Consider the following 27,200-nt stretch of genomic DNA (forward strand, 5'->3'; position numbering starts at 1 on the left):
TTGTTTCATTTACGTTTGCAGCAGTGCCAGCATCCAACAATAACAGCAACAACAACAACAATATCGAGAATGCGTTGACGCCTTTGTCTTAATTTCTTGTGATAAGCCAACGCAAAAACTCCCCCTCTCCGCCCACTCCTCCGCTCGCTCACACGCAATGCAAACGATGAACTTTGCGATCCCGTTGCTCGCCCCAGCAATACACCCGCACAATACTGGCTACAACATGTTGCAAGCGAACATGTTCGATTAAGTTTGCACACGTTTTGGTGCTTATTTGAATCGGCAGCACATATCTGCTCGTCAGTTTGTCGTCGTTACTCATACGCAACGTTGGCCGGCCGCGTCAAATTCTCTTCAGTTGCTTGCCGTCGCTTTACGCGTCGTCGTCGTCGTCGTCGTCATTGTCGTTGTTCTTCATTTGCGTGTGTGTGTGTGCGTGCAGCAAAAAAGTGTTTTTGAAAAGGTGGTATTATGGCAATTTTGAAATCTTCGGCAACCGCAGTGGCAGCAGCAGCAACAACAACAACATTAATAACAGTTCGAATTTGTGGCACTAATTTTTAAAAAAAATTGTAGAAACAATCGAAGACACACAACTCATATGTAAGTGGTTCATAAATTTTAAAATCAAAAACCTCGCTCGCACATCAATAATTCAAATGAAATTATGAAATTATGAATTAGAGGAAAAACGAAAAGAAAAATTGAAATATTTGTAGAAAAACGCGTCAAATCGCGCCAAACATTTAGCATTCATAAATAGGCAGAAGCTCATGTGCCATAAAAAAACCACAACAGCAACAGCACCAACAACAAACATAACCACATATCCATATCGTGCTCTTTGGCTCTTTTTGAGCTGCTTTGCACTTTGCCTCAATTTGGAGCGATAAAAAAATATAAAAAAATAACGTTTGCAGTTCATTTGCCGCCCAATTGCTGGTAAGCATGTTAACATATTTCTGTTGTTGTTGTAAGGCGTGTTGTAAACAAATTTCGTTTTTACGGTGTGTGGTGTGTGGAATTAAATTAATTTTTGCGTTTTCTTAAGTCTGCATTGAAAGCGATGATTGTGGCTTTTGATTTTTGTTTGTTTTTCTCGAAAAGTTTGTTTGTGGCTCAAAAAAATTGCATAACTTTTTGTGGTTAAAACTATGGGAAATATAATTAAATTAGCAAATTCAATTGAATAAGTGCAATAAAAATGAATGGTAGATGCACAAATTCAGAGCTACTGTTGAACGCTCTTTAGTTGTTTCTATAAATGGTATACAAGTATACCCCAAGTAGTAGTTATCGACGATGCTCATATTTATTATCATCTAGTCTTGCTTATTTAAGAATTCTTATAAACATTTAGCAGCGAGTATAAGCAATAACATTCTTTAACATTCCTGCGATGAGTAATGCAGAATGTGTAAGCAATCAATATTGTTTATGGCAATGCAATTATTGTTAAGTAGTTGTATACTTATGAATGGAACCAACAACCAATTATGAGTACAACAAATTCAGAATTCGAGTTTCTGTAAGGTAATTGTTAATTATTATAGAGGAAATAAACTATCTGTTTAGGTTGCTCTTACCACTAACATTTATGAATAGTAGCGAATATTCCGGCCAACGGTGGCATAACGAACTAAAGAAAAGGTAAATCTAATATTTATGTACAATTTAATCAATATTGTATTCCAATTACATTGCTATTTGTGTTTTTAAATCATGGAAATGAATCAATAGCTATAACAAGCAGTTATGTTTAATAATTAGCCTCAAAAGACAATGCAAATAATTTAAGATGTGCATTAAAGTTGGCAACCAAGATGAACGAAATTAATAGCTTTTAAGGTTTCACGCATGTTGCTGGCATTGACGGAATTGTAAATACAATCAAGTCACCATTTAGTGGGATTCGCTTGATTTCATGCATAGTCACCATAATTAGCTGAAACCTTTAAAGTATAGTAAGAAAATGTTAAAATCATTTAAAACTAAGCTAAGAGTTTAAACCCTCAAACTGATTTGTGCTTTTACTGAAATAATACTCGATAAACTAGATTAAAAATATTTGTCTACATATTTTTTCTCATTCTCTTTTGATTATAAAATCCTTTAAACTTGCGGCCCCCTAAGCTAACCCAGAAACGTCAATATTATTTTTGCTTTTTGTTCGAGCTTGAAATCAGTGCTCAGCTATTTCTTATTTTAAGCTCCTGAAGCACACAAAATGGCCTGCAAAACTTCTGCACTTTTATCCAATTATCTCTGCCTTTTCTTTTTAACACCAAACAGTGCATCAATCTATTTGAACTCTGCACTAATTACTGTTAAAGCTTTTCTCGCTTTCCAATTTGCTGCATTGTCACTCGCAAATGATCGCCCGAAGATGCAATTACATTACAATAAAGCAATGCAATGCAATTTATTAAAAAAAAAAAAAAAATAAAGAGAGAGAGTGAAACAAAAAATGCTTTGAGCCAATTGAGTAATTATGCAATCTTTTCCAGTGACAATTTTCTCAAGAACAAAAGCAGGGCAGCAACACAAATTTTTGATAAGATTCACGAAAATAATTAAAGTTTTTGTCGGTGATATGAAAATAGCTGAATTAATTGTATTTAATCAAAGTAGGGTAGTGATAAAAGCAAATATCTGTGGAGCTTAGCTTATCAGAATATACTTATATAGAATGACAGCGAATATTTATCATATTGAAGACAATATTTACATTTAAACATGTGGCATTGTGGCTTCAAAAACTCTGTACGCAACTCATTAGTTTGGGCAATTCTTTATAGAATCAATAAGCATAAGGCCACTAAACAAATTCGATAGTAATTTCCTACTCTATACTTGTTTTTTGTGGCTGTCAGGACCGCAAGATATTGGGGGAAACCGTACTGCACACAAGCATGCATAATTATTTCTGAGAAGACCACAATGGGCATGTTTCTGGTGATCACATAAGTAAGTAAGGAATCGAAATGAGAACCCTGAGGAAAATTACGTATGCCACGACTCAGCTCAGGTGGCCCATCCTCAACAATAAGTACACAGCAATGTTCTTCCAAAAGAAATTGGCAAACAAAGCCCTAATGTGACACTTATAGTCAGACATGCAGCAAGACTAGAGTATAATTAAATGCAATGAAAAGACACAAAAGCCAAATTTGACTTTCAGTTGACAATACGGACAAACATATTTCGACGACTTTCTAAATACTTATTTCTAAAAAGCAGCGGCAAATTGTAACTGTTCCCTTTTTGTTTTATAAAATATAAATTAAAGGTGTTTCCCCCTTCAATGCTCGAGAAAACAATTGCATTTGCTTAAAACATTTATTTCCGTGGAACTCCAAGGTCAACAAAACCAATAATTTTACGCTTTAAAATGCGGTCTTATTCGGAAATGGGATTTGGAGTAATGGCCTTTGTCTGCAGTTATAAGAATGTTGTGAATATAAAACAAAAAAATTGGACAAGGGAAACAATATCAAATCACAAATCAGATAAGTTGAATTCGTTGGGAGCCACTTCAAGGTTAGAAACAAATAGTTTCAATTTTCCAGTGTGCGACTTTTTCCAATTCATAAACTTTTTAGCTTGTCATCCAATAGCTGATTATTTTCCAATTACGTAAATATATTTATACTAACGACCCATTCAATTATATATTGTTTCATATTAACTAAGTCTTAGTGCAGATATCCTACAAAATTTTTATGAACATGCAAAACAACTGCAAAAGTGCTCAACTGTTATATTCTTTTGCAACTTAGAAGTAGAGAACTTTATAGCCTTAGGACCTTTAAGTCTTCAAAATAAATAATAAAATACATATATACAAGTATACATGTAAGCATGGCTTTTGAATGATTCTTAATCTTATAAACAGACATTGAAACTCATTGTTTAATTATTTGCTGCCAAATGTGGCAATCCCAAGTCAATTGGCTGCTGTTAAAAAGCATGCAGGGAAAAGTATTGATTAAAATATTGCAGCAACTAATAACTTATCGGAGATTATTTATTGATATCAGTATTGCTCATTTTGTCAGCAGAACCGTACGAAATATAATAGCGAATTCAATTTAAATTAGTAAATAAATTTAAATTAGTATTTAAATGTATTCTATGCAGATTTTTTTTTTTTGCTTTTTGTAAGCGATAATTTAAATACTTTAAAAGCAACATATTTCTATAAGTTCTTGATGTTCATTTTAAAGACAATTGTTTCCAAATGTATTCTATGCAGAAATTATATTATTTGCTTATTATTATTATAATCTGGTTAGTTGTTAGTAATTATTTGAAAGCGATTATTTAAATACTTTAAAGACAACATATTTCTCATAAGTTCTTGCTGTGCAACATTTTAATTCTAGGATAATTGTGTGTGTGTGTTTTTTCTCCTCGCCCCAGCACTCGGCTTCATTAAAAAGTTTGTAAGTCGCTTAACAATGTGAAAGCTCTCACACTTTAGTTTAGTTATTGTTTATCTGCTGTGAAAGAAAACAAAAACAATTAGCAAACATGCATATTTATTGCCTACAGACGCGACCTTTCCACCATTTGAAAATTATCATAAAAACAAATACAGTCTATGGAATACAAAGGAATTGTAATTCGAACAGCTTGACCTTTTGCCCATTGTTTTAAATGCTTTTATGCTGCAAACAATTTAATCAAGTGATCAGAAATCTGCCCAAAGCCTCACATACATAATACCCACCATTCCCATTGTTCACAGTTTGTTAACCCATGACAAGGGGTCAACGAAAAATAAAAGAGTCCGGCAAAGAGTTGCAACAACCCAGCATTTAATTTGTTCTACACGGATCGTCGACTTTCAATTTATATTGCTCCACTACCCATCGTACCCCATAGATTGTACATTCATTCGTTGGCCGGCTATATATTTATTTTATTTCTAATAAACCGTGACGACAATTTAATTTATTTTTACTAGCCATTATAGTTCATTGTTGCCGTTGCTCGCCTCTTTTTTGTTTTGGGTATGCGAATATATTTTTACGAGCAAATTAAAGTCAAATGTCGCAGTCTATTCCTCTTTTTTGAACTTCTGCCTCGACTTTCTGCGTTCCTGTATCACAAAGTGCCATAAAAGATGCATATAAATTTTTATTTATTTATTTTAAAGTTGAAACGATTTATTGTGCCAACTTTGTAGCAACCTGGGAACAGAATTTGTTGCTTTTTTCGTTGTTGCCGTCGCATGCTGCTGACACTGGCAATTTATGAGCAATTTATTGATAAAAGCCGGCACCAAAGGCTCAGGCAATGAGCAAATGGCTTTGATTATGCACAATGAAGTGGCGCCTATGGGAAGGGGGTGTGTCAGGGCTACGTTGGGGGCGTTGTCAATGAGTTCATGTGGGGAGGCGAAACAATTGGTCGTGTGCACGTGTCGTCCTCAACGGCATCGCTCGTGCCTTGAGCCTTGACAGACGCTAGAAATAAATGACACTAATGTCACACTGATGAGTATTAATTGAGTACGCCCAAAGACACTCACACTCACATATATATATATATACACATATGCATTCAGACTTGTATATTGAATGCTTTAGCCACTCAACCACCTGCAACACACCACAAGCTATCCAAAATGGATTCCCACACGTACCCTCTCAAGTCCATATCTTTATGCCATAAATCTAACAAACACTAAGCTGGCCCAAAACAGAACGATTCTCCAATACTGGTATGGACTCGGCTTCGACGCAGTTCTGATGCGCTTCAGAAGCTAAGCAGTTCACATTTGTTCTTACATTTGATAATGCTTTATTTTTCAATTTTCTTTTGAGTTGTCTCATGCTTTATTCTTGTTTTAAGTCATATTTATTTATTCATTTACTTTTAGGTGTTTTATCTTATTTGTATTATACTCCAAAAGACTTCTCAAAGCATATGAAATGGTGGTTTTTGAGTCGTCCTTTCTATTTGCTCTTAGCCTAAATTCATTTGGACCATTTGGGTTCAGTTTTTTATTTATTTTGTGTTTAAAATACCTTTAAAGCATGGTTTATTAAACAAAAATGTACTATCTAGTTCCTCAGTAGGTTGATTTCTACGCTTCCAAGAAAAGAATTTTTTAATCTTCTAGGAACATCATAGACAACCGACATTTTCATGACATTTTTATAAAAAATCTGCTCATTAGCTAATTTCCTCTTATTACCCTACAGGCAAATTGTTTAAGTCATTTAGAGCACCTAAAGCAATAACTTAAGCTACCAATTAGTCTATAAGTTGAAGCGAGATTAAGTAATTCACAAGCTAAAACCATACCCCCTAGGCTGTTAAGTCCTGAAGAGAGATTTCCCTCCTGTTTGTGTGCCGTGCTCTTTTGCCTTGAAACTATTTTACTTTTCAAAGATTCTTCTCTGCTATCCAAATTGTTATTTTCATGACAACATCAAAAAGTAGAGACTATTATTTTTCATTTATGGGGTAAAACCCAGGAAAGCAATTACTCAGAAACCCAAGCAGTTCGATTTACATATATAATTATTTAAGCTTTTAATGAACTATTTAAAACGTAACAATTCCTAAAATTTACGATTTGTAATTGAATTAAATGGTTCTTAAAGAGCATTTAAAAAGCATAGCTGGCCGCTTGGCAAATAAAATTCCTCCACCGTGTCGGATTCGTTATTAGATATTTTTGTCATTTTTATAGGCTTTTTTATTTCTTTGGTTTAAGTTCTCTATTTAATTTTTTATATATTTTTTTCTTTTTTCTTTTACATAAAATAAAAATAGATATATTTGTTACTTTAGCAACAATTCGAAGAGTAGAGCTCAAGGCAAGCTAATGAGTTAGTTTATCAATTTGTCGATTATATAGTAAACACAATCGAGCAAAGTAAGTAGTTGAAAGACAGATTTACCCATCAAGAAGTGAGGAAATTGCTTTACAATGTGGAATATTGTACTGCGAGTTATATATATATATATATATTTCAATGTAGCGATGTCAATTCAGTTGCCAAATATAACTACATGCTTTTCTAAAGGGGATCAGCTTGAACCACACACCTCATCGCCTAGCCCCAGCTACTCTACTGCCCTCACATGGCCGACACACTTGGCTAAACTTTGCGTATGTCTTTGGTTCTGTTTGAGGTTCTGTGACTTATGTTGCTGGGTAGGTGAGTGTGTGCTGGCCATTGTCCTTTGTCCAGCACAGCTCACATGTCACACAACCATAAGCACACACACACCTACACACACACACACTCACACACAATGACATGGACATAGACATATGGCTCGGGGGTTAGAGAATAGACGCCCACACTTATTCACATGTTGGTCGGGTCTGCTTTCTATTCTCCTTTTTCGTTGTTTTTTTTCGTATGTATATATATGTGTGTGTGTGTATTGTACATAATTAGTGCAAGCACAGCTGAGCACATGTACATATGTATTTAAACAGTTGGCGTCAAAATTATAATTGAAATGTGCATCAAAGTCATAACAGCCGCACAGCATGTCATAATAATGTGCTTGTGATTGCTGTTGATGTTCGTTTTGTTGTAATTGTTGTAACTGTTGTTGTTGTCATTGCAACTACTGTTGTTATACATGTTGTTGTTTTTGTTGGCATTTCTGCCGCCTAGTGCGTACATGCCATCTACTTTTTGATTTATCAGGCATATCCACTAGAAGGCGACCCTCTCCCTCTTCCTCTTGCACTTTCTGGCCAAAAACCCAACCAACTGCCAGCCACCAGCCACCAGCCGCCCATTTTGACAGCGCGTCCTTGTAACTTAATTGAATTTTTATTGCCAAGTTTGCATAATGTGCCAGTGCCTGGCCTGGCTATGAAGATGGTGGTGTTGCTGGGGCACCATGCGGCGTATACGTAATGCAAAAATGTTGCCATATTACGCATACGTTGTCGCGTCAGCATTTTGACACCAAAATGCATTGCCGATAGCCCACAACCACACATATATACACACGTATGTACATATGTGTACATTCATAAAGTAGCGTGCAGGACTCACTGCAAAATGAGTATTAATTTTCCTCTTTTGTTGCTATTGGGGTTGTTTATGCGATTGACAGATAAGCATGCATGAGGTGCGGTTCCTTTTGCTGTAGTTGTTTCTATTGTTGTTGTTGTTGTTGCTACTGCAGTTGTGGTATCCACATCGCTCTCTATCAAGCAGCAAAATCTATCTAAGGGCTTAACAGTCGACAGCACTTGTTGTTGAATGAGCTACAAAGAGGAACCTGAAACAGCTTTGGAACTTTCAATTTATCAATTCGAGATTGACATCGAAAAACTTTTCATTTCAGAAAGATTGTTATTAACCGTTTTCCAGCATGGACTTTTCAATTGAGTTCACTCTTTTATAAAATCAAGATGATAAGCAAGAAAGGGAATTTTTATGAAACAAAAGAACTAATTTTCCATAAAACAATGTGAATATATTTAAGTTAGGTAAAGGTAATGAATGGAAACACTGTGCTGAATTAAAGGAACTGTTTTCTTTGGCAAACTCGTCTCCCTCTCTAACCCATACAAAGTCTAAGAACTTCAGCTTTGTTGTAGAAAGGAATGAGAATATTCGGAATAGATGGAAAACTTTTTTTAAAAATTATCTTATTGCTATATTTAATTTCATTTTGGTTTAGAAAATGAATCTATTAGTAATCTATAAGCTAAATAAACTGAATTGATTGAAAAGCTGTTTTGAACGTGCTTCTTAATATATATACATGACCTTCGATTGGAAAGAAAACTTAGTATATGAACTTTGGAGTTTTTGCACTGTCATTCAATTTAAGACTATAGTTCATCGAAAATTCAGTTGAAAAACAATTTCAGAATTCCACCCTAGTTAAGCGCCAAGGCTTGTTTCACCAACCCACCAACATGATATCTAACAACCTAACTATAATTTCAATAAGAAAATAAGTTTATATGGAATGGATGACTAACTGTTTTCTGTATGAACATTACTTTGTGTTTGAGTAAGCAGGGTGGATGTTTAAAATGGTGCATGAAATTTAATTGCTGTTTCCAATTGGTCCAAAAGAAACATTTGGATAACTTAACAAATTTTATATTCAGACTTGCAGATAAGAGTATTTACAAGTTTAAAGCTTCACTGAAAGTCGTCTTTAAAACTTGCCTAAAACCAATAATAAGATCTGGCATATTTCTTACAAAAAATGTAGTTTCATGTATTTGCTAATTCAATTTATTTATATTCTTTGAGGCCTCGTAAAAAAGGCACTTCAATCAATGCTCTAAGCTCTGCCAATAAAAAATCCATTTGAAATATTAGTTATACTTATGTATCAAAATATTTTAGTATTCGATTTATATGCATATGACACAACAGCACTACAATAACAATAACAATAAAACGCAAACAATTCAATTCAATAAAAAAAATACACCATGACAACAAATCTAAGCGCAGTCTGGCGAAAAAGGAAAAAATACCATTTGCTAAATGGCAATCGTGCTGCAGTCGCACCATTGCCGGCACCCATCAGCATTTCGAACAATATTTCTAATGAACTTTGACACGTGCATGCCTTCTGCAACATGCAATGCCGTCCCACCCTCCAAACTGACCCACTCTTGCCGCATAGACTCGCGTGTGGCTGTCAAGCTCGAGTGCAGAGTGCGATACGAAAAAGCGCAGCACCAGAAATAGAAACGAAAACAACAACAATTGTGGCAAATGCGTTGCCACTGCAACTAGTACTGGCACTGCTGTTGCAGAAAACAACAAAAAAGAATGAGAAACCAAAAAACCCAATGCTACAATGAATGAGAAATCAGCTTGACGCATGCAATTCCAAATGCCCATTGCGTCCAACTAGGCGTATGAGCAACGGACTGGTTGACGAACAACCGACTCGTTGACGTATGAAGGCAGCAATATTGTGAGTGTTTTTTGTTGCTGATGAGGGATTTCACAATTTGTTTAAGCCTTTCCTCTGCAAACTAAAAACCAATTTAACAAATCAAGCCAGGGATTTTTTTTAAGTACATTGTTAAAAACAAGCTTCTTTTTGGCAAACAAACTTTGCTTTGGCCGATATTTCATAGATTTATAAAACTGTACAATATGGTGTGTCAATATAAGAAATTATAATAACCAATAAATAAATAAATAAATAAATAAATGAATTCACATTTTATCAATTGAAAAGCTAATTCATTATATTTAAGAGAAAAATCCAGGATTAAGTCACCAGAAAAAAACATGGAGCCACTGAGTACAATGAATTTGTTTAAAACAATACAAGCAAATAAATATTATTTCATTAATATTTTCATTATTACATTTCATTTCATTATTACATTGCTAAGCAATTAACTAGTCGATCCTTACTTAATTTGAAAGAAAAGCAATGAAAGGAAAGCCAAATATTGTTAAATACGTTTTATTATTTTTAATAAATGGGAGCTGATACTTTAAATATTAATAATTATTTATCTGTAACATTCAATACCTTACCTAAGGTCAAAGGAAAAGTATTTCCTTGGGGATAAAAGTATTTCAATTGAAATTTATATTATATTCTATTTAGATTTATATAATATTGTTAAATTGTGTTTTTAGTTGGGAGAAACATTGAATTGAAATTTATATTATATTCCATTTAAATTTATAAAATATTGTTAAATTGTGTTTTTAGTTGGAAGAAACACATTCACTTTTTATTGCTCTTTTAAAGAAGGAAAATTATTTTTCTATGACTCTCCTTCCCTTAAGACTTATTTTATTAGAGTCTTCTCCCAACTTAATGCCATATTTTGCAAGCTTTCGTAAAATTCTGTAAGCCTTTTTTTTGGTGCCATATTTTGAACTCTATATACGAGTATTTTTACATCTCATTGCATGCCCAACAAACTCGGCAACTTTTGCTTTTAACCCAACGCCATCAGCGCGCGACAAATTGTAAAAGTTAAGAAATATGTAAAATATTTTGCTGAAATTTGCTTTAACAGGTTGATGGTGGGATCGGGGAGGCTTTGCGTGATATGCCAGCAGCCAAATTATGTATATCATATGCATAAATAAAACAAAACTGACCTTTTTAGCAAAACACGCATACATACTTAACTGGCAGAGCGAAGAAGAGAAAGAATTTCTATAAACCCACTGCTGAGCTTCACTCTTAATCATATCCATGTATCTAGCCAAGAATTTAAAGCTGGCAATATGGACGCCCTGGCGAGGCATTAGCATTAACAAATCCATATGCCAAAATACAGAGCTCTCGGCCAACAGCAGAGTGTTTGCATGGAAAAAAAATCAAATAACACAGCAAAGAAAATGCTAAGCACACCAAAAGAAACAAACAAAAACAAAAAGCAAATGAAAAGAAAATATTGTACATAATACGAAACATTTTCTCTAATCCACTTTCCTAATATGCGCCAAGCAACCGAGCAGACAGACACCCCCAAAAAAGGCATTTCCCGCCCAAAAAAAAAAAAAAAAAAAAAAAAAAAAATAGAAGAGAGACCGGCACGTGGCGTTTTTAAACCAATTAGTCTACCTGTATGGCAAAATATTTCACTGCGGCTTCATAATAGACAAATATTTAATGACACATTCGACTGCACTGCGAACAGCTGTGGAAAATGCAGGAAACTCCGCGAGCGACGCGTGCCTAATGCAAATAAATAAATTGGCATGCCTATAAATAAATAAATAATTGGAAAACTAGTTCCACAAAGAGGTGGACGTGGGCCGTGCTCACGACCGGGTCTATTTTAAACAGCTTAAAGAAGCAAGCTGTTCAAACCGCATTCATTCACAGACCGATTTGTTCGCTTATTAATCAATGCATTTAAACTTGTACACAAGTTTTTATTTATTTTTATTTAAGCTGAAACATTTAAACCGCAATTAGGTGTGCACTCAAAATAATAATTAGTAATTGCTTAACTTACCTTTGAGTTGTGGCAGGTTTTGATTAGTAACCATGGTCGGCTTATTGTTAAAAGCATTAAGGTTTGCAGGGGTGATAAAAATAAGTATACATGAAGGAGCTTAAAACAGCAAACTGCTCGAAACGCAATCATTAATCTATTAATCTATTAATTAATTGTGGACATAGTTCACATTTTGTGGTAAAAGTGCGAATTAAGTTGGTTGCGATCAGCAAAAAAGATTAACTTATACTGTCGAGAGCAAATGAGTATAGAGAAATAATTGTGGAGTAATAGTTTTTTGCAAGACAGTAAAGTGATTTAAACGCTTCAAATTGTATTAAACAATATTTCTTTAAAAGTGCGCTCACTAAATATTTCATTAGTTTTGTTAGACAATACAAGCAATTTATTTTTATTTTATTATTAAATCATGAAAGCCGTTGATATAGATTTCAATAAATATATATTATAATAGAACGTTATATTTTCAACTTAAAAGATAAGAAAACCTCAAATAAAAATGAACAATAATGTCTTATAGCGCCTTTAAGGTTTGATTTAAAAGCGTAACTTTTTCATATCATAGCTTTCTGAAGTGCTTAATCGAGAGTCAAAGGAATGTTCTTTTATCTGATTATTCTTTCTTCTTTTTTTTTGAAAATTTAATTTATAAATTTATAATAAAATGCTATCTCATTTGAATATTTCAGTTGATTTTGAAAACTTAAAGGCAACAAAGCTGTAGCGATTTAATGGTTTCGATTGATATTTATATTTGCAATAATAAATGAATGAAATAATGAAATAAATCCTTTTGGACAAGAAATAAGCACTTGAAATCAAACATACGTAAGCCCCGTTAATTGAAACTAATCCAGTAGAAGGTCGGTAGTAATTGGCATTTTCCGCGTGTCACGCGCGCAGCTCTAGTGGTAAGGACACACAGATTTATTAGACCCAAACAAGTCAGTAATGCCAGCAGGAAGATATCGACTATACTCCAGTGCTTGTCATCTATAAATAGTCACCAGTTTGCTTTCGCTTTGCTGTTCCTCGAATGGCATCGATGTCGCCTTTGGTGTGTAAATAATCTCAGGTATGCTTGAGCGCTCCACGGGTATAGCATGTTGTTGTTGTAGTTGTTGTTACCAGAGGGTTACCAGAGCAACGAACTAAGCAGTCCAGCTCTGTTTTAGCAAAGAAATTTCGAGTGGAGGAGTGGAGGAAACTGCTGCGTGCCACATACATAAGTGGTCCTTTGCCTCAAATAAAGCTGCTATATTCGTATTATGGCAAGAGACGCAGACATCGCAATAAAACGCAAAATAAAATCATATATATAGTACATACATACTTACAAGTATATATACACACACTTGTGTATATGTGGGTGTTGTAATGGGGGTTGTATGTTAGTGTGTCTGCTGCTTAAATGCTTTCATCATTGAGTTGGAAACGCACGCCGAAAAAGTGAAGCACACACACACACACATATATAGACTAAACCCGTATACTAGTACGTATACACCCCGGTGTGTGGAAGTACCTTCAAGTTCCATACGGTTGGGCTGCCTAAATAAATATCAATCTACAGGCACCAGTTTATTAAAGGCTTGCCCTTTTTCTTTTGAGGTTTTGCAAGTCAATTCTGGAGTGGTTGCTACCTTCCCCAAATTCTTGTTTACATTATATATTTTGCATAGCATTTGATTGATCGTAAATATTTGCCAAATACATATCTACATTCGAGTATAGTATATATGTACTTTGTATGTACGTATGTATGTGAGAGCCCCAGCTTATGGCTTATCAATTTTTGTTTCACTTTTGAGTGCCTCGTCGGTTTTATTTTCGTGGCATTATTGAAAACGAGGAATTTTTATGTTTTTATGACTGTCATCATTATAAATGATTGTTGTGGGCATGAATGAAAAGTTCTCCTTGGTCAAAAATCATAATGGGAAGGTAAGTGGTATATATAAAATGTTTGTAATCAATCAAAACGTCACGGCGCTGCGCGTAAATATGGCTCATGGCCGTTGACCATTCAAATGGACTTGTTAATGGGTGTAACGTAATACAAGAACAGTGTACATACATTTATGTAAGTGCGAGCTGCTTTTATCAATATTGTTAAGGCCAATTATTAAATTGGTTTTCATTTCTTGTGAATTTAAAAAAAAAAAATTACATAAAAGTTTTGCTGAAGCACTGAGATTCTCAATATCCGCTTATTTTTTATAAGCAGAAGTGTTGAATAAATAATTTTAATAAAACTTTAATCAAAAATGGAAAAATTCATTAACATTTTAAGATAATACAAATTTTGAAGAATAATTTATTAAGTAAAGTACTATTGAAAAGCAATCAACTGTATTCAAGACTTGCATCAAAATATAAAGCTCAGTAAAGTTTTTTTTAAAGTTTTATGTAAATGATTTATTTTCGAAGCAAGAAACAAATAAGTAAAATAAATGGAACCAAATATTTCCAATAGTCTATTACATTATTTTATATTTAAATCACGACCATGTCGGGCAAAGGGAGGGTTCGCTTGGGCCATAGAAAACCACAATAAAAGAGTCTAAACAAATATTCTGTTTGGGTTTCGAACCATTTTCAATCGGAATCTAAGTCAAGCATTACAACATTAAAACTCATTAAATTGTTACAACTTTTGAATGGATTGTACAATTCGTTTTCTCCAATCCAAAAATGTCAAAGATAAGCAATAAATCAATGCTATGCTATCAAAATGAGCATTCCGATTAATCTGTTTTATATCGTTTGACTATAAAGGAGTTTTTTTTTTCTATTCTTAATATTCTAATTTCAATTTGTTCACATTTCTTACAAACATTATGAATTAACAAGTGAGGTAAGGACAGCTTAACCTTTTCTACTAAAATGTTCAACAACAATCGACAGTGTTAAGCGGGAAGAATAAAAAAAAAAGATAAAGCTTAATAACTTAAACCTAACTTAATACAAAACTAACTTATACAAGTTCTTTAATATTTATAAATTATATATTATTTATATGCAAGTATGTAGAGTACATACATCGATTATTGAATCTAACGTTTAGACGAGCAATCCTTTCTGCAACTAATTTCTATTCCAATTTTTGCATAGATATTACGTTATGCTAAACAGCTTTTGTAATTTCGTTTAATCAATTGCTTATTCCTCTTTCAAACTTACACAATGCGCGAAAATTGTTCGCAAGTGCCAAGGCATTTTGTTCATACGATCACGCACACACACACACACACACACACACACACACACACACACACACACACACACACACACAAACACCCACACAAACAACAACCACCTCAGCGACAACACCGCACTTCCTTGAACTTTGTGTGAATGTCAATGAAAGTTTTCTTACCCCAAATGACAAAGCCACTGCGCTAAGCACATTTCCCATTTTCATTCCCCAACGTCTAATATTATCTTAAGGCACCAACTATGAAGTGACAAGCAATAAAATCGCGCACAGTGGGCCGCCGGGTGACACACATACACATACATACATATACTTGTAGTATGTACAAGCATTCCACCTATGTATGTGGCTGTAACCTGTAACTTCCGGTTGCTCACACGTTGGCTGCGCCGGAAGGAAGTGGAGAGCACAGGATGGCAAGTGAAAAAAGCCGGAGAATCAAATTGGAATGAAATGAAACAAAAGCAATATAACTGTGCGAGTTGCTATGTAAATACATAATTTAATTAATATTTCATTTATTTCGGCAATGGGCAGCGACAAGACAGTCAGACAAGCGAACACATGCTCGCATATACATCTATGAGACTGTATATATATACTCGTATATATAAAATGCAATGTCACATAAGCTTCTGAGTTGGCACGTGAAATTCATCAGTCGAATAAAAGCGTTGACTTATTTTCTTGCACTTGCTTGAACTTTGGCAGCACAATATACAAAAAAAGCTTCGATTGTGCTGCGCTGTTTGGTAAATAAATGAATATAATCTGATGCATATAGAATGTATATATATATATTTATATATATATATACCTACGTATCTATACAGGGTAATACGCCCAGACCACTTCTGACCTTAATGGATTGAGGTGTGTAAATATTTCGTGCAAACTTTAAGTTGAATTACAGGTACAATAGATGCAAGCATAACTAAAAAAGTAACTAATTTTTTTAAAGCAATAATAATAATAATGGGTTGGTGGTACACTGATAGAAAATATGGTTGATTTCATATCTGGCCTTAATGGATTGAGGTGTGTAAATATTTCGTGCAAACTTTAAGTTGAATTACAGGTACAATAGATGCAAGCATAACTAAAAAAGTAACTAATTTTTTTTAAGCAATAATAATAATAATGGGTTGGTGGTACACTGATAGAAAATATGCTTGATTTCATATCAAAGCGTACTTTAAATTTAAAGTACGACATCTGTTCGATCGTGCCAATACGGGCGTATTATTCTCTAAATAAATCCCAAAAGATAGAGGAATTTTGATATTGATTTTACTATTTAAAAGACAATTTAACTGTGCAATCTGAACAATTCAAATGTTGATTTTAGTGTCAATGAATAACCTGAATGTATTGCATTTTTTTTAGTCGCTATATAGTATGTTAACCCAGAAGCTGCCAAACGTCGACCTTGAATTTTCATTCAAAGGCCAATCTTAGCTTAATATCAATACCATATACTAATATTAGCTTAGTTGTCGATATTTTAGTAAATTAAAAAAGGTCCGTATGGGTGGGACATTATTATTTCTACTACACTACTACAATCAAGGGCGTACACAGGATGGAATAGGGGGGGGGGGGGGGCAGAGATTGGGCAGGGGGGCCCTTACCCCCTACAAAAAATTTTTCTATATAAAGTCGTCCACACGTTCATTATTATGATGCACTATTTTCCCTTAAAATGGAACTGAGTTGGATTTGTTGAAGTTTTTTCATTTTATTTATTTTTTATTAAGTTAGCTCTTAAATAAATAAATATTTTTTAAATGCATCGTGCATTATTTAATCAAAATTTTAATTTTTTGGCTCCCCTTTGGTAAAAGTTAAGTACGCCTCCGACTAAAATAATTTAAAAAGATTTTAAGACCTTGAGAAAGACTTTTAACAAGTTGTGCTATGACCTGAAGCCATTATTTTTTCATAATAATTTTTTTGTCAATATATTATTAATAAAAAGTATTATTTTGTTCGAATTCATTTATTTAACTGCTGCTGTATGTTGAATTGATGACAACTTTGACTAATGTTGCATCATTTGTACGGTTTTTGCGCCTATTTCAAGTGTTTTTATTCTGTCAATTCAGTTGCATTTAAATACAAAATTGCAACCACAAACGCGTCACCCTGTTTATGCAAGCGCTGGCGTTTTGGCGCCCACTGCACTCATCGAGGAATACAGAAAAAAAAGAGGGAAAATACGAAATCAAAATACATAATGAAAAGTTCAGCAGACATCAGCTTATTACGCTTGTAAATCTGCGTGAATGTTTAGTAAACAGTAAACAAATCGTCATTTTTTTTGAAATGCTGTACACTTACCCACACAGACGCACATAGGCGCGCGCACACACACACACACACACACGCAGACTAGTGTATGGATAGACGCCCACGCCGATGCTGCTGCTTTGCTACTTCTTCTTCTTTTTTTCCGTGCTGTAGGGTTTTTTTTATTTTTGTTTTTTTGGGTAAGGTCATAAATTGATGCGGATTATGTGTACTAATAAAAGTTTAAGACGCCGGCGGCGGTACAACGTGAAAAATGTGCGCATTAATTCAAAGATTACGCATACGCAGTGTATGCAAATAAACGTGCTGCTGTCTGTTGAGTTGCTTACCATGTTTATACATGAACTGGAATTCATAACGCTGTGCAAATTAGAACATAAAGATGTCAAATTTTCTTTTTGCAATTAAAAAGGTACAACAAATTTGAATTAAAATGTTGTTTCATTCTGGTATATTTATGGTCAGCATGATGGGATGAATTCAATTCTTCTATTCTTTCTAAGGAGCTGCCGTAACTTTTCAACAGAACGGTTAGAGACACTTATTGTGAAAACTTGTGGTAATCACTCTAAGAAGAATACATTGTTCATATATGAAGATATTAATTTATTTCGCATAGGGCCTGAAGCTTCAACAAAAACGGGAAACTACGGGATACTATATAAATGATTGGCACAACAAAGTTTTCAGCGTATCCAAGAGTCGGGCTGGCACGGCTTTAACGTTTTACTCGTTTTAGATAAGTTTGGGAGGAGTATTTAATAAACAACTTTTTATTGAAATTACATCTAACCCTCATTTGTTGCAAATCCAGGCCACGACTACTTCAATCAATGCATATTTTCTCCTAAAAGGCGAACTTCGAACCAACTTTTATAAGTTTTTTTTATTAAAAAGGGAAAAGCAAGCTTAAAGACTATTCAGACTATTCAACTCTTTTTTGATTTGACAAAATATGCTTTAGGGGAGCAGTGACTTGGTTAAAAATTGGGCGACCCATTAACATTGGACACTACCAAAAGACTTTTTCAAAAGCTACTTCCCACCTCTTACTGAGAAGATTAAAATATAACACTTAAAAATATCACAGACTGGCTATCTTACATCGATTTAATTATACAATTACTACATTATTAATAAAAATTACCTATTTGGTTTTTTTTAAAGGCAAACAAGCTGTTGTTCACAGAACTGCATTCGTATTTGATAGATTCGCGAAAATTTGTCACAAACTTGTTATATTTTCAGAAAGATTTTTCATAGATGCGTTTGTTGGTTTTTAAGATCGATAAATAAAATTCATAAAATTCATTGTTTAACAGCTTCATAAATTAAAGAGATATACATGGAGAAAAGTATGGCCAAAGTATTAAAATATTAATTTATTTAATGAATGTTTCATCACTTTTATAATTTTTGATCCCATTTGAATTATTATTGCAAATAAAAAGCACAGTGCACAGCCGATATAGTGAACTCAATAGTAAGTAGATAGATATAGTATAGTAGTAGTATAATAGTAGTACAGTATAATAGTAGAGTAGTATTAGTAGTATAGTACCAATATTATCGCTAGCTATTTATTAGTTATTTTTATTAGCTTGCTAATCAAAATTTTGAATCTGAAAACATTGAATGAATAATAATGGTTTGAATTGTCTTAGAATTCAGGTGTAAACTGGATTATATTACAATTGCCTTTTAAAATAAATAAAAAGTATAAAAGATATAAAAGATAAAAAAATTTGCAATAAATTGCAGAGTATATATCTCTGGCTGAGCATTGACTGAATAATAATGGCTCCGTTTGTTATAGAATTCAGGTGTAAACTGGGTTATATTACAATTGCTTTTTTAAATAAATAAAAAGTAAAAGTAAAAAATATATAAATAAATTTACAATAAATTGCATTTAATTACATTTATTATAAAAACTGATATGAAGAGTATATACAAGTATAACTGCCTGAGCTGCCAATCTCTGTTGTTCATAGAACCCAAACAACTTTGCTTTTTTTTACAAAATAGCTCGCCTCTAATTTGTTATTTATTTACAGTAATTATTTAAAAACAAAGTTGAATCTAATCTGACGAGGTTTCATTTAGACGAGGATTGACTTTTTATAGCCCGGGCACTTTAACCTTCGTGTAAACCTTCTGTCTCTATGTGTGTGCTTATTCTTAAGCCTTTGTTTATTAATAATTAAGTTACGTTTTATTATCTAAGTGGCGGGCTAACCGACTGACTGGCTGAGTGTCTGGAATTATTGTAGTAGGTGCCTAAATATTTAACCCTTGCCGGTTGCTTATCTGGCAGCTTGTCTATGGCCACAAAGCACGCACATATGTACATACATTTGTTCATCTGCAGATACATATGTATACATACGAGTATTTATGTATATGGAAGAGATATGTATGTGTTGACAATATGTCTTCAAGGTTAAAAGCGTCAGCACAGCGAAAATTGCGAAAAATTTCGTTGTCAAAATATAATAAATAATAAATTATAAGAGTTTTTATACTCGCAATGAGGCGCGCGGCAAGGCATGTAAATAAAAGTGTGTAAATACATACAAACATATGTGTATGTGCATATACATGTGCGCGACAGCTTTGCGTGATTCTTTGCCGTTGAAATGTATACATACATACGTGTGTAAACACACACACACACACACACAAAGACACACATCGCCACGCACAACAATTGACGAGTTACTTGCCAACTGTGCGTCACGTACGTCACTACAAAGGACAAAGCTGGTGAGACGCTAGAGTGGAAATAGGGCAGCCAACCAGTCAGCCAGTCAGTCAGTCAGAACAACCCACGCATTTAGCAACTTTTTTGGCAAAAAAAAAAAATATATATATATATAAAAATGTGTAGGAAAAGCCTTAGTTGTTGTTGCTTTGCCGCAACTTTTTGCGCTGACGATGCTGCTTGCGCCAACTTTTTTCAAGTGATTGAATTGAATGGCTAAATTGTTAAAGAATAAAACTTTAAATTACAATCAGTGGCTGGCAGCACGCAACTTCCACGCCCACAATTCGTTGCTCACCTGGCCCTGCGGCCACACTTTGTGCCCACAAGATTGTGGGCATGCTGTTGCATACTTTAAGGCGCTCACTAATCGAGCGAGCCCGAGCCTGAGCCTTAGTCGGAGCCAGTGAGCTTGGCTCCAGCATTGAGCTGCAGAGGTCAAAAGTTTGCGCCCTGTATTATGCAAACATTTTCGGTTTTATTGTAGTTGTTCGGCGCGGCATTTAAAGTTTATACGAAATTCTGGCGCTTGTTTGCCGTGGGACTTAGTGGATTTGTTTTCTTAGGCTTTTTGGATGAAATTGCGGCTCATGGCGTTTTTGCGTTGGTGTTGGTGGGGGGGTCGGTGTTGGTATTGGTGCGGCGGTTCACGTGCCTCAACAACTTCAGCTGACTGCTCAATATTCATGTTTTTAATATGCAAATCAGTTGTGGGCCCAGCCAGCGGTTTCCTCGGCATTAGGCACAAGCAAGTTGAGTCTGGAGAGACTGTCGAATGTCGAATAGTTTCTCAAGTTGGTCAACTTGTAGGCTTAAGTGTTAACAAATACGAAGGCTAAGCACAGCTTAAGAACAGACAGAGCTGTTGGCCAATTTGTGGTACAAGGAATAAAACAGAAGACAGAAAGTGGGAAAAAGTTGCACAAACTATGAGTTGAGCTGTTCCTTTTGGTGTGGGAAATAGTACAGCGTTCAGTTTTAATCAGAATTGTTTGTCAGCACTACAAACAACCTTAAAATTAATTTATATCTGAGTTTAAATAAATATTCGACTAATTAAGTGCAAAGCATGAAAATAAGAATAAAAATAAAAATGAACATTAAACGAGCTTAGACAGCTTTAATCAGGTTGAGCTTTAGATGTTATTAGATATTTTTGTCATTTTTATATGCTTTTTTATTTCTTTATTTTTTTTTATTTAGTATATAATAATATTTTAGTATATATAATATAAATATAGTATAATATAATAAATAAATAAAAAAGCACAATTTGGATCATTTATAGTCCTTTATCCTTGAATCTTGAATCTGGTTTTCTAATCCGTATATATAAATAGTATGCCGAATTAAAAACTAATTTTCCGGTCAATCTTTTAACAAATTCCATATAGAAATAGGCATCTTGTACGAGCAGATGATTGTTTTAATAGTCGAATACAGTTATTTTTATAAAAAGAACACTAATTATAACCCAATATTTTGCATGTTAATGTTAAGAGCAATGGGAAGAAACAAATGAATTTATTAACAGTTATATCTCTTCATTTATTAAAGACTTATTAAAAAGAAATATTGGTTAATATTATTCTTTAAAAACAGAAATTAAGCTATGCAAAAAAAAAATACAACTGTGATAACCTGATTTAATGTAATTTTAATTAAAGACCAATTAATTATTTCTGTTAATAAATTAATTGTGAATTTGTGCAGAAAAGAAAACCACCCACAATATGAGTATAAGCGACCAATAAAAGGGATTTTCTTTTTGACTTGATTTATAAGTCACTGAAATATTCAAAATCATTTTAAAATTAATTTTCAATTTTCTTTTGCATATTGAATACATGATCTAAAAAAATAATTATAAATAAAGTCAGTTAAATGAAAAAAATAATTATAGCCCACGAACTAATCTTAATTGACGAACTATTATATTTAATACGTTAATCACAGTTGTTGCTTTTTTTGAGAAGACTACACAGCACATTCATTTGGCCATATTAGGCAAAAAAAAAAAAACTATAAAAACCTTTTGACTCACATCGGCAATTTACTTGCCTGTTTCTCCACATGAAACCATTTTAAGTAACCATTTATCGGTCGTAAAAATATAATAAAATAGTTTTCTTTGCACATATAAAAAGGAAGGTGCCAAAAAAATGTTGGTACCTCCATCAAGGTAACGCCCAATGATTGACGTTCAATTACTTTGCATTCCCACTCCCCTCGCCTGCCAGCAAGCAATAAAGACACAACCAATAAAGTTTTATTCGGTAACAAAGCTCTCATTGCATGAACCAAAAAAAAATTCATGAAGAGCATGTCAATACGAACATTTTGAGGCCCCTGCCCCCCTCCACCCATTGTGATATGTGGGCTGTCTAATGTGGTCGTGATTTGCTGGCATTGTGGTTTTGAATGCCTGACATTCTTCTACGAAGTCATGACCGCATTGCGCCTCCACATCGATTCAGCAGAATTTAATTACGAGCCTTTGATTACGCACGCATGCCAACAACAAATAGACCGCCCACTCCCACCAAATACAGAGACAGAGACCCTCCATGCGCCTACGCAGGATAAGGAGGACATACAAAGGCAGCATATGTGCGCTGTCTCTTCGCCTCATCGCCTCTTCGTCCTACTCTCTCTTGTTCTCTACCCCTCTGTGCCGGCCTATGTTTAAGGCGTCCTGGGTCGTCTGAAGTTTGCTTAAAAGCCCCTGAGCGTAAAATACTCATACAAATTGCCAGCACCTGCCCACATTTACAGTCGAAAATACATACACACTTACATACATACAAGTGCACACATACATACATACATGTATGGCTGGATGAGGAGAGTGGCATGTAAGTGTGTGTTTGTATGCGCTGCCTGTCTGTTTATATTTACACGTCAGCACAATTAACATTTTTATGAGCTGTAAAATTTCTTAATTTTGATGAATTTATACGTTAAGGCCAAGCCAAGCCAAAAGAAAAAAAAACAACAAAAACAAACATAATATACAAACAACAACAACAGCGGCAAGAAAAACAAACAAGGCGGAAGATGTGAAAATTTTTAATAATTTTTATTATAAACGCGTCGCTTGGTGTTTTTAAAATGTAATTAGCAAACCAAACACACACACACACACGCACACACACACACAGATTAGCTGGGAATATAATCATTTTTAAAACACATATCCAACGATAATTGCTTTATAATGATCGCTGTTGTTTAACAAAGTAGCGGGCCTCATTTAAATAGTTTATTTCAAAAGTTTAATGCTTGTGGTTAAGGTTTTTTAAGGCAGCCACAGGAAAGTGGGGATTGTTCATTAAAAAATTATGAATGTAAATATTAATAACAAATGTATTTACGAAAGAACTTGTTATTGCTGTTTATATAATAGAACTAGAATTTGTAATGTAATGGAAAAAGCTTTTTCTGGACATGCTTTCGATAATTATATGTTGATTCTTTAGATTGTTGTTTTTATTGTTCTGAAAACATTATCCTCACATTCCCAAATCTGCAAACACAAAGCCATTTCAGTTTTCAATTGTCATTGCCCCATAGATCGAAGTGATGGCGAAATATTTTAAAATTCCGACAAGTTATTAAATATTATTTATATTAACAAATGCATACTCTACCTATTATGTTGAGCAACCATTTGTTGTGATTTTTTTCCTGCTTTCAGAATTGAATTATCTTAATGGCTAATAGTTTTTTATTTTAATGTCTTTAAGTAAACAGCGAGGTAATTTGAACTTCTACTTTTATTAATATTTATAAAAAAAAAATGGTTCGAGACCTTAAAGAAAATTCACAAGCGTGTAGTTATTATTTTGTCAATATTTTTAGTAATTATTGCAGAACTATTTGGCAGATAACAGAAAATTTTTTCTCAATAAAAAATATGTTTTTTTTAACCCCTTAAGGATCACATTTCGCAAGGCCACTTTTTTAATATTTTAGTTCCCTTGCGCTCAGCAATAATTGAAAGGTGATCCTGATAGCATAAGTTTAAGAATATTTAAAAGAAAAAGAAGTATGCTCCCATTTCCCACATTTCGGGTTTGCCTTTTTTTTGAACCCATGTGAACTAATCTTTGGCTGTTCCAACCACCGCTAAATGTTATTATTTACAATCAGAATGATTATTTTTTCTTTTTCGAAAAACTTTTACCATTATGCAAACGGCTTCGAAGAAACTCTACAGCAATTAATTAAGCACAATTTGTGAAATTATGAAGGACATAGTTTAAGGTTTTGAGTTTTGTCCTACGAATTATCGATACTCTGTTTGGTAATAATGTTAGCAGATGGATCGACTGATATACTAAAAAAGTAAAAGTTGCTTTGAAATTTATGACCTGATCCACTTAAAATTGATATTATTTAAAAGTAATCGAACATGTTCCTAACTTATGAATGTAATTTATAAGAACTATCTTTCTCCAATGGGTATTAAAGAAGTTTTATTAAAATAAAGAATATCTTTGCTCTGCGGTATACGCTCCTTTAATTTGTAAAAACAATTACAATTTGTTTGAAATTTAGCAACTAAGAGAATTCGAATTAAGCTATAGATTTTTTATCAAACAAGAATTTGAGTTAACAAATTTGCTTGTTGCTACTGCAACATATTAAAAGTTATGTATCTACATGATCGTCTTTTTTAGCATTTTTTCGTAGCTTTAAAGCCAACTAATTTCTCTCTCTTTCTTTCTTTTCTCTCTCTGTTTTTTCCACAGCGCCTGCAAATCTGAAATGCTATAAATACTGAAACAAAAAAGAGAAATTGAAAGAAAACTAAGGAGAAAATGTCAGCCACATTAGTACAAAAATCGACAGATACTACACTCAATTCCGATACACAGCAGAAGCGGCAGAAGCAGCAACAAAGACGTGAGGCTACTGGGAGCGCGACAGCTGGGCTCTCAGCGGATTTGGAGGATAACGCGACAATAGAAGCAGGAGCGACAGCGGCAGCGGCAGCAGGACACTTGGCGACCATTTCGCTGCTGCTGCAATACGATATCGACAACACGCTGAATGCGTTCAAGGAGCACAGTCGGGCGCAATTGATGAAGCAGAATGCGCTAATGGAGACGGCACAGGCCGGGACGGATGCGGCAGCAGAGGAGCAGAGCGCAACAACATGTGTCAGCGGCGGAAACGGAAACTGCAGCGGCAAGGACAACCACAGCTCGGGCGCGGTCATGCAAGCGGATGTGGAGAGCAGTTGTACGAGACAAGCTGCCAATAAGCAGTTGCTGCAAACGCAAACAAGCGGCGAGATATTGGAACTGGAGGTGGCCGATATTGTGGCAAAAGGGGGGCAATTATCAGCGGGTGGTGGTTGTTGCATAATGCCGCCCACGCCACCGGCCACGCCCAATTTGCAGAATACAGCGCAAAAGCGTTGGCGCATTCTGGCCAAGGTGTTGCGCAAGGACTCTGAGGAGACGGTGAGCTCGTCCAGCGATGAGTTCAGCGAGGAACAAACAGCGTCGGTGCGTAGATTTAAGAGCTTTGATTTGCTGCGTCAGGACAGCTTCGAGGATCATGTGAGTCTCAATTGTCTGGGCAAGACAGAGAACTGGTACAAATATTGCATGCAGCTGCACAACGATGTCGAATACTCGGTGAATATTCATCATATGGAACGCCAGCTGACAGCCAACGATCTCATGGGCTTTAACAACACGGGCAACATATGCGTGTGGCCCTCCGAGGAGGCTCTGACCGCCCTCGTGCTGTCCGATTTGGGCGCCTATCGGGGCAAGTGGATTCTGGAGCTGGGAGGCGGCTTCACCTCACTGGCCGGCCTCATGCTGGCCAAATACGCCAAACCCTATGCCGTACACCTGACCGATGGCAACGAGGTCTCGGTGGAGAATGTGAAGAAGACTGTCTGCCTCAACGAGCTGAGCTGCTATACGAAATGCTCGGTCTTAAAGTGGCAGGAGGTGACCAACCGTTCGCCTGCCGAGCAGGCCAAGTTCGAGTTCATACTCTGTGCCGACTGTTTGTTCTTCGATGAGGCACGGTCGGCCCTGGTCGATACCATCTGGTATTATTTGGCCCCTCATGGCATGGCTCTGATAATGGCGCCTCGTCGGGGACGCACCTTGAATGTGTTTCGTGAGGAGTGCATGGCCCGTGGCTTCCATGTGGAGCTGGCCATTCGTTACAATGAAACCATCTGGCAGCGTCATCTGCAGCTTAAAGTCGATTCGGCACTATACGACGAGGATCTGCACTATCCGTTGCTGTTGCGCCTATTTAAGGTGCGCAGCTAGAAGTCCCCGCAGTGATTTCAATTAGAATTTAGTCTATTTTTTTAGTTCGTAGCAAGCAAATTCCAGTTTACACAAACACACATCAACACACCTCAACCAACACACCACACACAAACACACACATTTTTTCAAAACGAGGCCATTTTGTTTGCTTAAAACAAAGCAAAACGAAAATAATCTAATACCAACAAAAGCTGCTTCACGTGCCTGGGTAGCCACAGACAACTGCCAGAATGTGGCTGCATGCAGCAAGGATAACCAGAATGCAAAGAAAAGGCCTCACCAAAATTCCTTTTCCCACTTTGCAACCATGTAGCAACATTTTGTTACCTAGGCTGGTGCTTAAAACTAGCGGTTGAAGCAACTCAATTGGAAAAACACAAAAAAGTAATTCAGCACTGAGAATATGTTGTTTAAATCTTTAATTCTCTTAAATCTCATGATAAATCAAGCATTCGAATTTTTCGCTATTTAACGTCCCTGCAAACATTTCAAAATTTTTACTAACAATATCGATTCCATCTCAGTGTATTTCTATTTTATTTTGAGCCACAAAATTCCAATACCATGAATGAGACGAAAGACAAACCACTTCTAACTAGTTTTGAATAAAATTCGGTTGTTTCTACATTTAAA

At 35.0% G+C, this 27,200-nt stretch overlaps 1 protein-coding gene across 2 annotated transcripts; it reads left to right on the plus strand.

Annotated features, from left to right (window-relative positions):
• Positions 1-357: 357 nt before the first annotated feature.
• LOC115631424 (calmodulin-lysine N-methyltransferase) lies at positions 358-27,200 on the plus strand. 2 transcript variants are annotated; one of them, XM_030528152.1, is made up of 2 exons: positions 358-606; positions 25,014-27,200. In XM_030528152.1, exon 2 carries the CDS (start codon positions 25,083-25,085, stop codon positions 26,562-26,564), a length of 1,482 nt encoding a protein of 493 aa, XP_030384012.1. In that variant the 5' UTR covers positions 358-606; positions 25,014-25,082; the 3' UTR covers positions 26,565-27,200. The 2 variants fall into 2 exon arrangements, with proteins under 2 accessions (XP_030384012.1, XP_030384013.1); XM_030528153.1 differs by lacking the exon at positions 358-606 and adding an exon at positions 737-945.

Source organism: Scaptodrosophila lebanonensis, unplaced genomic scaffold (genome assembly GCF_003285725.1).
Source record: "Scaptodrosophila lebanonensis strain 11010-0011.00,11010-0021.00 unplaced genomic scaffold, SlebRS2 tig00001412-arrow-pilon, whole genome shotgun sequence".
Lineage (NCBI taxonomy): Eukaryota > Metazoa > Arthropoda > Insecta > Diptera > Drosophilidae > Scaptodrosophila > Scaptodrosophila lebanonensis.